General features: G+C 52.4%; 2 protein-coding genes across 2 annotated transcripts in view; one reads left to right on the forward strand and one right to left on the reverse strand.

Moving 5' to 3' along the window:
• The window catches only part of LOC132586352 (cytochrome P450 2G1-like), a 33,021-nt gene extending 18,371 nt beyond the window's left edge, over nucleotides 1-14,650 (reverse strand). The window contains exons 1-4 of the mRNA XM_060258387.1: nucleotides 14,471-14,650; nucleotides 11,382-11,544; nucleotides 8,632-8,781; nucleotides 940-1,100 (exon numbers count right to left, since the gene is read on the reverse strand). Of these exons, the coding sequence (XP_060114370.1) occupies nucleotides 940-1,100; nucleotides 8,632-8,781; nucleotides 11,382-11,544; nucleotides 14,471-14,650 (654 nt within the window). The remainder of the gene's footprint in view (nucleotides 1-939; nucleotides 1,101-8,631; nucleotides 8,782-11,381; nucleotides 11,545-14,470) is intronic.
• The window catches only part of LOC132586353 (cytochrome P450 2G1-like), a 520,878-nt gene that overhangs the window by 41,806 nt on the left and 464,228 nt on the right, over nucleotides 1-14,844 (forward strand). The window lies entirely within an intron of this gene.

Consider the following 14,844-nt stretch of genomic DNA (forward strand, 5'->3'; position numbering starts at 1 on the left):
GCTTTTGTGCGCACTTGGTCAGGCACTCACATAAACTTTGGATACAGGGCTTTTTTTGCAGAAAGAGCCCAGCAGGAATTCGTTTGCATATTAGGCCACACCCCCTGACACCGAGCCAGCCGGAACTGCGTTCCTGCTCAAAAAATGTTCATTTCAGGTGGGTTGCCTTGTTCTGAAGAAAAGAACAACGTTTGAGTCTAGAGCCACTTGTAAGACCAATAAGGTTTCATTTTAGGTTTGCTTTCACGAAAACTTATACCCAGAATGAAACTTTGTTAGTTGCTGGACTCAAATTCTGGAGAAAGGTGTTGGCCTTTAAAGTGTTACCGGACACAAAATTTGTTCTTGATAACTAGAATTCTCCCACCCACCCCCCACCCCCAAATCCCAGGTATTCTTGCTTCTCATTCATCTTCACCATTTTTTTTTTAGCTCTGTCAGGATCATGGTCTTTGGTAGTCCTCACCGGAATGGTCACATCTGTGGAACCTTCCAGAACAGCCTGAGAGTCAAAGCAAGTCACATGACTGACCATGTCCTCTGTTGAGAGTTGCCAACCTCCAGGTGATGGCTGGAGGTCTCCGGGAATTACAACTAGTCTCCTGCCATCACAGTACAAAGATCTTCACAGTTATGACTGAAGGTGAACTGTGGAAGCCATTTTGTGGCTAGTTCGGTCTGCTGAGGGACGATTTGTGGCAGCCATTTTGTGACTGTGCCTACCACACTGTGTCAGAATTCTGAAGGGGCCCGGAGGCTCCGAAAAGCTGCGAAGGGACCCAGGCCTTATGCTGAGGGTTCAGAGCTGGAGCTGGAGCTGAGCACAACTCTGGCCTCCACATCTCTTCTGACTGCCCATGTAGGAAAAGGATCAACCCACTGGAAGGCGGGAAGCATCTTTGGCGGGGTTTTGTCTCCTGGACTGGTCCCAGTTCATACCTGACCCGAGGCGCCACTCATGCCCACAAAGTTCTCATTTATCTTGGCCAGCAAGGTAAGGAAGCCTTGGTCCTGGTAGTCAAAACGTCGGCCAAACACAATGGAGCAGATGACGTTGGAGACGGAGCGGCTGAGGAAGAATGTGGGGTCGAAGGCTGAGCCTGGAGCAAAAAGGCAGCCGTCAGGAGAAGCCGTGAGGGCAGCCCTTTCTGCTCAGCCTTAAACAGACAATCAGGTCCCCTTCCCACTCTATGGGAAGGTCTGGGGCTGGTGGTACATCAATCCTATCGTGTCATGCTTTGGAGTGAACACAGGGCAAAGGATGAGGGGAAATGGGGGAGGTCCAGGCCTTGAATTCAGCAGGAGCTCACAGGAGCACAGCTCCTGAACCTTTCTGAGGGTTCCCCCTCCTCCTCCCCACCTCCCTTGTCCATTGAATAGGAGGGGCAGCTGCATAACAATCCCTGGATTAGGAGAGCAGGCAGCCAGCCAGCTGCCAGGGGCTTTGCCACACCCCAGCAGCCCTCATTAAACCCTGGAGAAGCCCTGTGCCACCTTTTCTCCACTTCTTATGTGATTTTGAGTGGCGAGTGGCTTGCTGGCCTTTTGACTGTGGGGTTTGGTGGTGTCATTGGTGCTGGGGGCCCTGCAGAAGAAGCCGAGCCTGCAGAAGAAACTGTGCCCCTGCCACCTGCACCAGTGCCCCTGCCTCCTGCTGGAGGAGATCCAAGCCCCCCTGCCTCGCCCTCTCGGGTGGCTCGTGTGCGTGACCGCCTTCGTCAGGACCTCAGGGATCGGAGGAGGGCGGCACGCTCACGAGCAAGACGCTCCCTGAGTTTTGAAAGGATTCTGGCCCTTCTAGGAGTGAGGGTGCTTGAGTCTCAGCAGGATCCTGGCTGCCCTCTGAGTCAGCAATTAGCCCAAATGGGCAACAGACAGCAGAGGGCTATATAGCTGTGGGCTTTGGGAGAAGGCTTTGTGGAAGCAACTAGTCACTTACCTGACGTTCTAGCATCCACTTTGGCTTCTGGACCCCCTGACTTCGGCTTCTGAACCTCTGACCTGCGATACCTGGACTGTGATTCGGTTTTGGCGCTTTGGACCCTCCTTGCTACCCAGCTACTGACCTTGGACTGCCCCTGGACTTCGCCTGGCCTGGCCCCAGCCCATGACAGGTGGCCAAGGAGAGCCCCAGGTAAGCGAGACCTGCTTGGGCTGGCTGGATCTCTAGCCAGCCCAAGCAGGCCTCACTCAACTGGGGCTTTCCTTTCTTGCGTCAGGTTGCTTTTGGCTGGGCGGGGGTGGCATATGCTAATTAGGTATGCTAATGAGCTCTGCCACTTATTTTTCTACAAAACAGCCCCTGGGGAGGCCGATACACTTCTGACCCTCAGGAAGAATAAGCAAAAGGCGAGCTCAGTCTTCTCAGATCTCAGAAGCTAAGCAAGGATTGGCCCTAGTTGGTATTTGGATGGGAGACCACCAAGAAAGTCCTGGGTTGCTACGCAGAGGTAGGCAAGGGCAAGCCAACTCTGGACATCTTTCACCTGGACATGGATGGCCCAGGCTAGCCAGATCTTGTCAGATCTCAGGAGAAAGGCCAGCCCTGGCAAGTGTTTAGATGTGGACTACCAAGGAAATCCAAACTGTCTCTGATTTTTTCTTGACCTGAAAGCCTACTGAGGCTGCTATACGGTGGGCAGAGAGAGCAGGGGCTGCCTGAGGGAGGAGCAGAGGTACAGGAGGTGAGGCTGAGACGCCATTTTGTTGGCCTCCCCAGAGGGAACCTGCAGGGAAAGCTTACAGCAGGAATATTTCGAAAGGGGATTATTTATTTAGCAAAGAGAATCGGTTTGATGTAACAGCAAGTGGTGTTTGTTCCTGTGTTTGTGTGTGTGTATACTGGATGGGCCATTGGCCTGATCCAGCATGGCTTCTCTTATGTTCTTCTGTGACCAGAGTGTTGGACTGGAGGGGTCACTGGCCTGATCCAGCATGGCTTCTCTTATGTTCTTCTGTGACACAGAGTGTTGGACTGGATGGGCCATTGGCCTGATCCAACATGGCTTCTCTTATGTTCTTCTGTGACACAGAGTGTTGGACTGGATGGGCCATTGGCCTGATCCAACATGGCTTCTCTTATGTTCTTCTGTGACACAGAGTGTTGGACTGGATGGGCCATTGGCCTGATCCAACATGGCTTCTCTTATGTTCTTCTGTGACACAGAGTGTTGGACTGGAGGGGCCACTGGCCTGATCCAGCATGGCTTCTCTTATGTTCTTCTGTGACACAGAATGTTGAACTGGAGGGGTCACTGGCCTGATCCAGCATGGCTTCTCTTATGTTCTTCTGTGACACAGAGTGTTGGACTGGATGGGCCATTGGCCTGATCCAACATGGCTTCTCTTATGTTCTTCTGTGACACAGAGTGTTGGACTGGATGGGCCATTGGCCTGATCCAACATGGCTTCTCTTATGTTCTGTGACACAGAGTGTTGGACTGGATGGGCCATTGGCCTGATCAAACATGGATTCTCTTATGTTCTTGTGTGACACAGTGTTGGACTGAATGGGCCTTTGGCCTGATCCAACATGGCTTCTCTTATGTTCTTCTGTGACACAGAGTGCTGGACTGGATGGGCCACTGGCCTGATCCAACAGGGCTTCTCTTATGTTCTGTTTCCCGTAAGATCCAATGGTAAGCTTCTGTGTTCCCCACTGGGGCAGAAAGAGACAGGCAAGTGATACGGTTGCCAATCCCCAGGTGGGGGCAGGGGATCCCCCAAATTGGAGGCCCTCCCCCCACACTGCAGGGTCATCAGAAAGTAGGGTGGGGGGGAGGGAAATGTCTACTGGGCACTCCATTATTCCCTATGGAGACCGATTCCCATAGGGGATAATGGAGAATTGATCCGTGGGTATGTGGGCTCCTGAGGGGCTGTTTTTTTGAGACAGAGGCACCACATTTCCAGCATAGCATCTGATGACTCTCCTCAAAACACCCTCCAAGTGTCAAAAGGATTGGACCAGGGGGTCCAATTCTATGAGCCCCCAAAGAAGGTGCCCCTATCCTTCATTATTTCCAATGGAGGGAAGGCATTTAAAAGGTATGTGGTCTCCTTAAATGTGATGGCCAGACCTCCCTTTGCAGTTCAGTTGTGCTTGTCACACCTTTGCTCCTGGCTCCACCCCCCAAAGTCTCCTGGCCCCACCCCCCAAAGTCTCCTGGCCCCACCCCCCAAAGTCTCCTGGCCCTGTCGGAGCGGGAGTAGCAGAGTGAGGGAGATGACTTGCCCGACACAGGGCTTCAGGAAAGAAAATCAGGCAGACACGTGCAACTAGTGCCAAAAGGTGTATTAACATATATACACAACAAGTGCTCTCTTGTGCAGTCTATACAATATCACCTCCACGGACAAAGTGCTTCGCCTAACCACCATCTCACAGGGAGAGACCTGTGTGATGCACACACAGATCATATATAGTCCAAGCAGCCAATCCTGGCCATGCTGACTCAGCAGAATGCATCACTTGGCTTCTGCCGGCTCAAGCCGGTCTGCTGATCAGGTCACTGTGACCTAGCCTGGCAGCTAGATCACCAGCTGTCATACTGTAGCTGTCAGACTGGGTTTATGTAGATTCTTGCTCCAACACACCTCCTAATCTATTTAAACCCAGTGCACCAAAACACTTTACACAGTTTACATACATGTCCACCAGCAACATCACAGTTCATATTTACGTAGCTCGGAACCCTTTCCGGAATTCGTTCAGGAACTCATCATGATTGTAAAACACATCATCGTTGGCCTTTGGTGGACCTTTGGTGGACCAGCGGGACGTTGGCCTTTGGTGGACCTGGCCGACACCCGTGGCCCTGTGCTTGGACCAGCTTTGTCTTCTTCGGGTTGCTCTGTTCCCACCTCCTGGGCTGGTTGCTCTGCCCCTGTAATTGGGTGTTGAACCTCCTGACTCTCACACTTTACCTCCAGTTCCTGCATTTGAGGCTCTGCCTCCTGACTCTGCTCGTCAGGCTCTGTGCCAGCATTCGGCTCACCTTCTCCAGCCCCACTGGGTGCCACCTCCTGGGCTGGAGTTCTGGGCTGCGCTCCAACATCGTTATCGCTACTTGGCAGCAGGACAAATTGTTTCTGCAAGGAGTGCAACCTTGGCCAGCTGCTTTCTTCATTGAACTGGGCACTCTTACTAAGTGTTATCTTGCTTTTGCTATTGCAGAAACGATAACACCTGGCCCTTGGCTTGTAGCCCAGAAAAATTAGGCTCTCTGCCCGGACATCCCCCTCCCCGCTACTCGTGGAGTGGATGCCAACTCGAGCCCGTGACCCAAAGACTTTTAAAGAACTCAAATCTGGGGTCTTGTTCAACAGTAACCTGTAAGGCACATTTTTCACAGTATTACACCAAACCCTATTTTGCAAAAAAACAGCTGCATGTATGGTTTCTGCCCAATAGGTCATTGGCAGTTGTGCATCCTCTAACATGCAATACATCACATTCTGCAATACAGCCCCATGCCCATTTTCTCGGGGCGTTGCCGGGTTCGTCAGACGGTGGGCAATGCCCTTGTTCTCCAGCCAACGTTTCATCTGGTTAGATAAGAATTCCCCCCCTCTGTCGGTTTGTACAGCTAGGAGATTAACCCCTAATTGTCTCTCCACTGCTTTGACCCACTTGGTGAATGTCTTATACACCTCAGACTTATGCACCATGGTGAAAACCCACGCGTACTTCGTGTGGTCGTCGGTGGCCACCAAGCAGTATCTCCTCCCCGACAGACTCTTTGGCAATGGGCCAATAACGTCTAAATGGACTAGTTCCAGGGCTCGTGTGCTTTCCCTTGAGCTTTCTTTAGCAACAGCACACGCCTTGCTTTTGGTCTTCTTGCAGACCTGGCAATCCAAGTAACATTTGCAAGGATTTACTTTCAAACTAGGCACAAGCTCCAGGGTTTTCTTTAACGCCCTAAATCCGCAGTGCCCAAGTCTCCTATGGAGCAAATGTATACAATTATTGTGCACAGGCTCATTCGACACCTGAGCCACCTGGGCACAATCACTCTGGATCACATACAGTTTACCTTCCCTCTTTCCTGTCACAAGCAACTTTCCCCCACCTCCCAGGATTTTGCAGCAGGTTTTCTCAAATCTCACCTGGTATCCCTGGTCAAACAGTGTGCTAACACTCAACAGGTTAGACTGCAGTGAGGGTACATACAACACATTTTGCAACATACATTTCAGTGCAGGAAATTCCACATTGCCTGAGCAAACAGAATTGGCAGTGGTCCCATCAGCCAATCTCACATACTTATGCTCAGGACTGTCAATGTTTTTCAACAACTCCTTCTCGCAGCAGAGATGGCTCGTTGCCCCGGAGTCTAAAATCCAAGCAGACCCTGTGCTCTCTACTGCAGACGTGACCAGCCGGGTTGCTTCCTCACACGGGCTGGCGGTCCTCCGCTCTCGCCGCACACGCCCCCGCCTCTTCTCCCTCTCAGGGCAAGCTCGGAGCAGGTGCTGCGACGACCCGCATCCATAGCAGCGACGGACTGCAAACGCAGTCGGCTCCACTTCCTCCACCTTCGGACGCCTGCCAGCAGCAAAAGCTGGCTCATTCTTGGCTGTCTTCCCGGACACACCGATAACAGCACGCTGCCCGGCCGACACCCCCGGACAGCTCACGGCCGCAATTCTCTCTTGGAAGTCAAGCAGGTGGGCACAGACGTATTCCATGGTCAGGGTCGCTACGTCCACCGTCTCCAGAGAAGTTATCAGGGGAGTGTACTCAGGTGGCAACGACGACAGCAAAATGTACACTCTGTCGTCTGGAGCTACAGTCTTGCCTCTTGCCTCCAGCTCAACGAAACAGTCCGTTAGCCGTTTGATGTGATCTTTCACACACCCTCCAGCCGGCATAACGGTGCGGAACATCCTCCTTGTCAAGGCCATGAGGGAACCAGCAGTGGTGCTAACATGCACCGCACTCAACGCGTCCCAGGCAGCCTTGGGAGTGTCCTGCCCTCGCACATAAACCAGCTGGTCATCTCCTATAGATAGCACTATGTTGGCCAGTGCCTTATCCGATAACACAGTCTCGGCAGGAGATAAGTCAGCAGGGGGGTTACTCACGAACAGCCATTGCCCTTCACGCTTGAGGTAGTGTTGCATTCTCAGGCTCCACACCGCGTAGTTGGCTGAGGTGAGCTTCTCAACGGCTACTCCAAGCTGTTGCTGAGCCATCGTGCCGACTCCTCCTCACGGCTGGCTGCCGACGTCCCTCTGGCTCTCAAACAGAGAACGGTGGTGCTTCTGTGTCCTTCACCGGCGTTCCTCGCCTCCGGCTCTTTCCAAACTCACAGTCAGCTCAACTCTCAACTCTCTCCTCCGCGCAGCGGAAGCGTGCTGGGCCCATAACCCTGTCGGAGCGGGAGTAGCAGAGTGAGGGAGATGACTTGCCCGACACAGGGCTTCAGGAAAGAAAATCAGGCAGACACGTGCAACTAGTGCCAAAAGGTGTATTAACATATATACACAACAAGTGCTCTCTTGTGCAGTCTATACAATATCACCTCCACGGACAAAGTGCTTCGCCTAACCACCATCTCACAGGGAGAGACCTGTGTGATGCACACACAGATCATATATAGTCCAAGCAGCCAATCCTGGCCATGCTGACTCAGCAGAATGCATCACTTGGCTTCTGCCGGCTCAAGCCGGTCTGCTGATCAGGTCACTGTGACCTAGCCTGGCAGCTAGATCACCAGCTGTCATACTGTAGCTGTCAGACTGGGTTTATGTAGATTCTTGCTCCAACAGGCCCCACCCCCCAAAGTCTCCTGGCCCCACCCCCGAAAGTCTCCTGGCCCCACCCCCGAAAGTCTCCTGGCCCCACCCCCCAAAGTCTCCTGGCCCCACCCCCCAAAGTCTCCTGGCCCCACCCCCCAAAGTCTCCTGGCCCCACCCCCCAAAGTCTCCTGGCCCCACCCCCCAAAGTCCCCTGGCCCCACCCCCCCAAAGTCTCCTGGCCCCACCCCCCCAAAGTCTCCTGGCCCCACCCCCCCAAAGTCTCCTGGCCCCACCCCCCCAAAGTCTCCTGGCCCCACCCCCCCAAAGTCTCCTGGCCCCACCCCCCCAAAGTCTCCTGGCCCCACCCCCCAAAGTCTCCTGGCCCCACCCCCCAAAGTCTCCTGGCCCCACCCCCCAAAGTCTCCTGGCCCCACCCCCCAAAGTCTCCTGGCCCCACCCCCCAAAGTCTCCTGGCCCCACCCCCCAAAGTCTCCTGGCCCCACCCCCCAAAGTCTCCTGGCCCCACCCCCCAAAGTCTCCTGGCCCCACCCCCCAAAGTCTCCTGGCCCCACCCCCCAAAGTCTCCTGGCCCCACCCCCCAAAGTCTCCTGGCCCCACCCCCCAAAGTCTCCTGGCCCCACCCCCCAAAGTCTCCTGGCCCCACCCCCCAAAGTCTCCTGGCCCCACCCCCCAAAGTCTCCTGGCCCCACCCCCCAAAGTCTCCTGGCCCCACCCCCCAAAGTCTCCTGGCTCCACCCCCCAAGTCCCCAGATATTTCTTGAATTGGACTCAGCAACCCTCAGAGAAGCCCAGAGCATCGACGCATCCCACAAAGCCCCCCTTCCCAATATTACACTCAAGGTAGCTGGCAAAAAGAAGCCCAACCTTCGGTTTTCCGGATCTCCTCCAGTAGGAAGTGGGCCTCTTCCTGGATCCGCTCCTCAATAGAGTGTCTCCCCATCCCGAAATTGCGCAAGGTGCTGAGGGTGAAGCGGCGCAGCTGTCTCCATCGCTCCCCGTTGGCGAAAGCGATCCCTGGAAGCATAATTTAGAAGAAGAAGAAGATATTGGATTTATATCCCGCCCTCCACTCCGAAGAGTCTCAGAGCGGCTCCCAATCTCCTTTCCCTTCCTCCCCCACAACAGACACCCTGTGAGGTAGATGAAGATATTGGATTTCTATCCCGCCCTCCATTCCAAAGAGTCTCACAGCGGCTCACAATCTCCTTTCCCTTCCTCCCCCACAACAGACACCCTGTGAGGTAGATGAAGATATTGGATTTATATCCCGCCCTCCACTCCGAAGAGTCTCAGAGCGGCTCCCAATCTCCTTTCCCTTCCTCCCCCACAACAGACACCCTGTGAGGTAGATGAAGATATTGGATTTCTATCCCGCCCTCCATTCCAAAGAGTCTCACAGCGGCTCACAATCTCCTTTCCCTTCCTCCCCCACAACAGACACCCTGTGAGGTAGATGAAGATATTGGATTTATATCCCGCCCTCCACTCCGAAGAGTCTCAGAGCAGCTCACAATCTCCTTTCCCTTCCTCCCCCACAACAGACACCCTGTGAGGTAGATGAAGATATTGGATTTATATCCCGCCCTCCACTCTAAAGAGTCTCAGAGCGGCTCACAATCTCCTTTCCCTTCCTCCCCCACAACAGACACCCTGTGAGGTAGATGAAGATATTGGATTTATATCCCGCCCTCCACACCGAAGAGTCTCAGAGCGGCTCACAATCTCCTTTCCCTTCCTCCCCCACAACAGACACCCTGTGAGGTAGAAGAAGATATTGGATTTATATCCCACCCTCCACTCCGAAGAGTCTCAGAGCAGCTCACAATCTCCTTTACCTTCCCCCCCCACAACAGACACCCTGTGAGGTAGAAGAAGATATTGGATTTATATCCCACCCTCCACTCCGAAGAGTCTCAGAGCAGCTCACAATCTCCTTTCCCTTCCTCCCCCACAACAGACACCCTGTGAGGTAGATGAAGATATTGGATTTATATCCCGCCCTCCACTCCGAAGAGTCTCAGAGCGGCTCACAATCTCCTTTCCCTTCCTCCCCCACAACAGACATCCTGTGAGGTAGATGAAGATATTGGATTTATATCCCACCCTCCACTCCAAAGAGTCTCAGAGCGGCTCACAATCTCCTTTCCCTTCCTCCCCCACAACAGACACCCTGTGAGGTGGGTGGGGCTGAGAGGGCTCTCACAGCAGGTGCCCTTTCAAGGACAACTCCTGTGAGAGCTCTGGCTAACCCAAGGCCATTCTAGCAGCTGCAAGTGGAGGAGTGGGGGAATCAAACCCGGTTCTCCCAGATAAGAGTCCGCACACTTAACCACTACACCAAACTGGCTCTCCAATAGTAAAAATGTCAGTAGCCATAGAGAACAAGAAAAGGAGAATGTGACCAAGTCCACCCTAAAAGGTAAGTGTCCCTCCCCATTCTATCAGGTTTCAGTAATCAGAGTGGAGGGGGGGGGGGGTAGAAACTGAGAACCCAGACATTAACTGTGCATAAAGAGGTCCTTGGCACCAATATTCCCTCTAAGCTGTGAAGTCTTGTGAGCTACTGGCATTAAAGTTGTGAGCTACTGCACACATTAGTGTGCTCTGGGGCCATTTTTCCTGAACTAAGACAAAAATTTGTGAGCCTTAAGCTAAAAAAACTGTGAGCTTGCTCACGCTAACTCAACCGTGTTGGTCTGAAGCAACAGAACAGCTTTTGAGTCCAGGGGCACGTTGAAGACCAACAAAAGGTCCCAGTGGAAGTTACAATCGTGTCCAGTAATAACACTTTTTGTGCACGCATGTAGCATGCTTAAGGATGTGGTCTTACATTTGCATAGAAGTTATGATTCTTTCTAGTAATACTCTTTTTGTGTATAATATTTCCAAGGGGGCCGTCTTACGTTCAGGTTCATCTTCCTTCTAGGGTTGCCAATCCCCAGGTGGGGGCAGGGGATCCCCCGGTTTGGAGGTCCTCCCCCCGCTTCAGGGTCATCAGAAAGCGGGGGGAGGGGAAGGGAAATGTCTGCTGGGAACTCCATTATTCTCTATGGAGACTTATTCCCATAGGAAATAATGGAGAATTGATCTGCAGGTATCAGGGGCTCTGTGGGGGCTGATTTTTTAGGTAGAGGCTCCAAATTTTCAGTATAGCATCCGGTGCCTCTCCCCGAAATAGCCCCCAAATTTGAGAAAGATTGGAACAGGGGGTCCAATTCTATGAGCCTCCAAAGAAGGTGCCCCAGTCCTGCATTGTTTCCTATGGAAGGAAGGCATTTAAAAGGTGTGTGGTTGGTCCCTTTCAATGTGATGGCCAGAACTCCCTTTGGAGTTCCATGATGCTTGTCATAGCCCTGCTCCTGGCTCCACCCCCAATGTCTCCTGGTTCCACCCCCAATGTCTCCTGGCTCCACCCCCAATGTCTCCTGGCTCCACCCCCAAAGTCCCCAGGTATTTCTTGAATTGGATTTGGCAACCCTACTTCCTTCTGAGTAAACATGGTACCTTCTTCCGCTGCACCACTAGGGTCATAGCGGGTGATGCTGACCTTTACCCGGCAGGCTGGTTGTGCGTGTGACGCATGTGGATTTTGTTGCCCTTCTTTGGAAACTCACCCAAACCCTGGACGAAGTCATCCACGGTGGCCAAGTGTCCCCTGCCACTGAACGCTTCAGCGTGGTCCACCAGGGCTTCCTTGACCACCTCATAGCCATAGAGGACAACCACCCGGCGAGGGCCCAGGTGGATGGTGAAGACAGGCCCGTATCGATCTCTCAGCTGCAAAAGCAATCAGAGAAGGTCACAGGCCAGCTGTTCAAAGCCTTTGGCTGGTTCTGCATGCCCAAGTGCCTTATATTCATCCATCCCAGTATTGAATCACAGAATCACAGAGCTGGAAGGGGCCATACAGGCCTTCTAGTCCAAGCCCCTGGTCAATGCAGGAACAGCCTAGAGTGTCCCTGAGTAGCATTTGACCAGCCTCTCCTTACAGTCTGCCAATGAGGGAGAGCTCACCACCTCCCCTGGTAGCTAATTCCACTGTGGAACAAGTCTGACTGGAAAAAAGTCTTTCCTAATATTCAGATGGCCCCTTCCTGCACTTAATTTTGACCCATTATTGCGAGTTGTATCTTTTGCTGCCCTCCTCTAAGGGTTGTTGTTCAGTCGCACAGTCGAGTCCGACTCTTTGCAACCCCATGGATAAAATCATGCCAGGCCCTCCTGTCTTCCACCATCCTCCGAAGTCTGCTCAAATTGGTGCTTGTTACATCAGTATCTCTGTCCAGCCGTCTCCTCTTTTGCCATCCCCTTCTTCTTTTGCCTTCTGTCTTTCCCAGCATCAGGATCTTCTCCAGGGAGTGCTCCCTTCTCATTGGGTGGCCAAAGTTTTGGAGCTTCAGCTTCTGCATCTGACCTTCCAGGGAACAGTCTGGGTTGATTTCCCTTAGGAATGACTGATTGGATCTTCTTGCAGTCCAAGGGACTTTCAAGAGTCTTCTCCAGGGAGTGCTCCCTTCTCATTGGGTGGCCAAAGTTTTGGAGCTTCAGCTTCTGCATCTGACCTTCCAGGGAACTGTCTGGGTTGATTTCCCTTAGGACTGACTGATTTGATCTTCTTGCAGTCCAAGGGACTCTCAAGAGTCTTCTCCAGCACCACAGCTCAAAAGCATCTATTCTTCTACACTCGGCCTTCCTTATGGTCCAGCTCTCACAGCCATACATGACTACTGGGAATACCATCGCTTTGACTATATGGGACAGCCCTTATAGAAATTCAAGAAATACTTCAAGAGAGCCATCCTGCCCCCCCCCACCTCCTCTTCTCTGGACTGAACCTTCCCAAGTCCCTCAGCCTTTCCTCGCAGGGCTTCTTGGTCTCCAGGCCCCCGGTCATCCTCATCGCTCTCCTCTGCACCTGCACTCCTTTGCACAATACTCCAGGTGTGGCCTGACCAATGCGGAACTCGGACATCTTGCAATTTGGATGTTATGCCTCTGTGGATACACCCCAAGATGGCATTAGCCCTTTTTGTCGCTGCATCACACTGTCTGCTTATATTTAACTTACAGTCCACCAGTCCCCCAAGATCTTGTTCACACCAACTGGTCCTCGTCCAGTATGTGTGTTCCTTATTTTTGTTACCAAGATGTAGAACTCAGCACTTATCCTTGTTAAGTTGCATCTTGTTCACATCTGTCCGCTTTCCCATTGAATTCTATCTCAATCTTCTGGTATGCATTACTGTTCGTAATGGCAAAAGCAAGTCTTCACTGCAACCCTTTAATTGGAGATTCCAGTATCAAACCTGGGACTTGGTGCATGTAATGGAGAGCTCTGACCTCTTCAGTTTACAGCGGACCTGATCCTCCAAATGCTTCACCCCGACAGGCCCTGCTCGCCACAACAAAGCTTGTACTAACAGAGCATTGCAAAGAGCCAGTTGTGTGCGGTCGGCTTTGGAACGTTTGCACGCTCTGCAGAAACAACCCCGATTAAGCAACTACCCCAGATCAGCTCAAGAAATACCCACATACTTTGAGTTCCTGCAGCACTCCCTTGCCCCCAAGTAACCCATCCCAATGGGCCAACTTGTACTTGTCCCAGAGAGACCTGTACCCAAGCCATCCGCATGACATGCCCACACTCCCTTGGAATGGTAACCCGATCCCCTTTCAAAGCCCTGCACCCCTGGGAATAGGTGTGCCAGGTAATTCAATCCCCAATCTCACCTGTGCACACCCTGAGCACGTGCTCCCTGGTGCCAAAGGAGGGAATTAATCCCAGTTTATTGCTGGGTTTTTTCCATGGCCCAGTTTCCCTTCATTTCATAGATTCCCAACATTGCCTGGTGATAATTGTTCGCCTGTTATTTGGTTAGTCGGTTCTCTCTCCTCCCCCACCCCTCCCCAAAGGATAGGCATTTTGCAGAAGTGGAAAGGGCAAACTCTGTGCTAGGGGTGATTAGGAAAGAGATGGAGAATAAAATGGCCAGTATCATAATGCCCCATATAAATTTGTGGTGTAGCCTCATTTGGAATCCTGTGTACGGTTCTGGTCACCATTATCTCAAAAAGTACTTTGCAGAGCTGGAAACAGTACAGAGGAGGGTGAGGGGGTTTCCCTGTGCAGAAAAGCTGAAGAGTTTGGGATTTTTCAGGTTAGAAAAGAGACGACTAGGGGAAGAGATTATAGAGAAAAAGAAGAAGAGTTGGTTTTATACCCTGCCTTCCACTACCTGAAGGAGTCTCGGGGGGCTTACAACCACTTTCCCTTCCTTTGCCCACAACAGACACCTTGTGAGGCAGGTGGGGCTGAGAGAGCTCTTACAGCAGCTGCCCTTTCAAGGACAACCTCTGTGATAGCTCTGGCTGCCCCAAGGCCATTCCAGCAGCTGCAAATGGAGGAGTGGGGAATCGAACCCGGTTCTCCCAGATAAGAGTCCGTGCGCTTAACCACTACACCAAACTGGCTCTTTCAAGGACAACTGCAAGAGACTCAGGTTAGGAAACTCCTGGAGATTTGGAGCTGGAGCCTGGGGAAAGGACAGGGCCCTCAGTGGGATACCAAGCTACAGAGTCCCCCCTCCAAAACATCCGTTTTCTCCAGGGGAATTTATCTCTGTAGTCAAGAAAGGAGCTGGAATTCCAGGGGTTCCCCAGGCCCCGCCTGGAGGTTGGCATCCCTAGGAGAGATCCTGCTTACCTCCTTGAAGAATGTCAGGATGTTGTAGGCCCTCAGTTCCAGCAAGTTGCCCAGAATGGGGAGGGGTGCGGGGCCTGGGGGGAGCTGCCTCCTCTTTGCAGTTTGGCTCCATGCTGAGAGGAGAACTGAAGCTGAAATACAAACAGTCAACAGAAGCAAGAGAGTTTCCCACAGCTCCATCGTCCCCAGGAAACCTGGACTGCTGCTTTGGAAACGACAGAGCCAAACCCCACCTAAAATGGGACCCACATCATAAAAGAGGGAGTGGTGCAAAACCTGGAAATCTATTCCTTTAACAGCAGACTTATCTTCATGATACACACAATTTGAGCCCAACCCAGGCAATTGGTGATAACTGGCTTCTAGCTGCCAGA

This window comes from Heteronotia binoei, chromosome 17 (assembly GCF_032191835.1).
Source record: "Heteronotia binoei isolate CCM8104 ecotype False Entrance Well chromosome 17, APGP_CSIRO_Hbin_v1, whole genome shotgun sequence".
Classification (NCBI taxonomy): Eukaryota; Metazoa; Chordata; class Lepidosauria; order Squamata; family Gekkonidae; genus Heteronotia; species Heteronotia binoei.